The 2,079-nt window shown below is 56.9% G+C and overlaps 1 protein-coding gene across 1 annotated transcript in view; it reads right to left on the bottom strand.

Moving 5' to 3' along the window:
- Positions 1–854: 854 nt before the first annotated feature.
- MAN2B1 (mannosidase, alpha, class 2B, member 1) overlaps positions 855–2,079 on the bottom strand; it is a 24,727-nt gene continuing 23,502 nt past the window's right edge. Inside the window, exons 18-20 of the mRNA XM_011994949.1 lie at positions 1,770–1,935; positions 1,560–1,662; positions 855–1,076 (exon numbers count right to left, since the gene is read on the bottom strand). Of these exons, the coding sequence (XP_011850339.1) occupies positions 964–1,076; positions 1,560–1,662; positions 1,770–1,935 (382 nt within the window). The 3' untranslated portion in view covers positions 855–963. The remainder of the gene's footprint in view (positions 1,077–1,559; positions 1,663–1,769; positions 1,936–2,079) is intronic.

The raw sequence follows: 2,079 nt of genomic DNA, 5'->3' as shown, positions 1-2,079 counted from the left end.
CTAGAGACAGGATCCGCTCTATCACGCAGGCTGGAGTGCAGTGGAGCCATCATGGTTCACTGCAGCCTCAAACTTCTGGGCTCAAGCAATCCTTCCACCCCAGCCTCCCGAGTAGTAGCTGGGGATTATAACCGCATGCCATCCTACCTGGATAATTTTCTAATTTTTAATTTTTTTTTTCAAGAGATAGGATCCAGGCTGGTCGTGGTGGCTCATGCCTGTAATCCCAGCACTTTGGGAGGCCGAGGCAGGCAGATCACTTGAGGTCAGGAGTTTGAGGCCAGCCTGGCCAACATGGTGAAACCCCATCTCTACTAAAATTACAAAAAGGAGCCAGGCATGGTGGGGGGCGCCTGTAGTCCCAGCTACTTGTAAGGCTGAGGCAAGAGAATCGCTAGAGCCCGGGAGGCAGAGGTTGCAGTGAGCCAAGATCGGGCCACTGCACTCCGGCCTAGGCAACAGAGAAAGACTCCGTCCCCCACCCCCGGCACCACACACACACAAAGAGATAGGATCTGGCTCTCTTCCCCAGGCCGGAGTGCAGCGGTGTGATTATCACTTACTGCAGCCTTGACCTCCTGTGCTCAAGCCATTCTCCCAAGTAGTTGGGAATACAGACACCTGTCACCACACTCGGCTAATTTTTTAAATTTTTTGTACAGACAGGGCCTCATTTTGTGGCCCAGGCTAGTCTAGATCTCCTGGGCTCAAGTGATTCTCCCTCCTCAGTCTCCAGAGTTGTTAGGATTATAAGAGCAAGCCACCACACCCGGCTGTGGGTTATAAATTCTGTCCCCCTCCAACAAGCAAATAACAAACAAACAAAAAAAACCCACACTCAGTCACAGAGTGACCTGAGTCTTAGTAGTAGCATTTTAATGGCAGCAGCCCCAAGAGGAGAGTGAGAGTCTGCTCTGCCCCCGGAGCAGGGGGCTTGGGCTTGGAGGGGCCATCCCAGCAGACCTAACCATCCACCTCCTTCCACTGAACTGAGGCCAGGAAAGTGCGGATTTCCATGGGTTCCAGCGTGATGTTGGCCGGGTCCAGCTGGTAGGGAGTTTGGTGGGGTGTGGGGCCTGGAGAGGTGTGGGGGAAGGAGGAGTGAGGGGGTGCAGACTTCCTCTGACTTACCCCACTATGCTTCCTCCCCTGGTTCTGGACACAGCTGCACATCCCCGAATCTGTCTCCAGGGCCTCAATCCCAGACTCCTAACCTGCTTCCCCAGCCCTGAATACACTCCCAGGTCCAATGCCTGGCCACTGTCCTCATACCCTCAATTTGACCCCAAGGGTGATGGACACCCTCCCAGAACTAGACACGAATGGGGATTTTCAAATCTTGTTTTAGGGAATAAACACCACCCACAAACCTCAAGACCCATTCCCAGTTTGCCGTACCCATTTCAGATCCGTTAAGCCCTAACCTGGATCTGGACTCTGCCCCAATACCCTCATGACCCGTTTGGGTCCTGGCCAACATCCCATGCCTCACACATTGCCCCCACCTGCCGGCCCCAGGTAAGACTCCACCCCTTCCCTACCCCTGAGCAGGGTCCCACCTGTGTTTGTTGCCCACTTGAGCCTGGAGGCTGCCTCACGGAGCTGGTTGGCCACCAGCGTGGTCTCCTGCAGGCGGGTGATGGTGAAGGTGGAGAACAGGTCCTGCGGGGAAGGGGATGGGCCCAGATGAGTTGGAGCAAAGCCAGGTTTCCCTTCTCTCCCTCTTTCTTGCCTCTCTCCGATCTCCTTCTCAATTCTGCCCTTCTCACCCTCAAGTTCAAGGTAACGGGGGCGCTCAGGTTACGTCCGGAATCCTCTCCCACGGCAAACTGGTGCTCCAAGCGCAGCAGCACCATCTCGGGGCCCCAGCTAGCCAGCGTGAGCAGGTGCACCGAGGGCGGCAGCTCCCTGCGCAACCCGGAGAACTGCGGGAGAGATGGCGGGGCTCAGTTTGAGGGGGCGGGGCCTGGATGGAGAAGGGCGGGGCCGAGCCAGGTCAGGAGGCAGGGCTAGGTTGTAGGGGCGGGGTTTCGCCGGAGAGGGGCAGGCTCAGCCGAGAGGAGAGGCCAGGGCCGTGAC

This window comes from Mandrillus leucophaeus, unplaced genomic scaffold (genome assembly GCF_000951045.1).
Source record: "Mandrillus leucophaeus isolate KB7577 unplaced genomic scaffold, Mleu.le_1.0 Scaffold463, whole genome shotgun sequence".
NCBI lineage: Eukaryota > Metazoa > Chordata > Mammalia > Primates > Cercopithecidae > Mandrillus > Mandrillus leucophaeus.
Note: the sequence above shows the minus strand (reverse complement) of the source record. Positions and strands in the feature narration are given on the sequence as shown.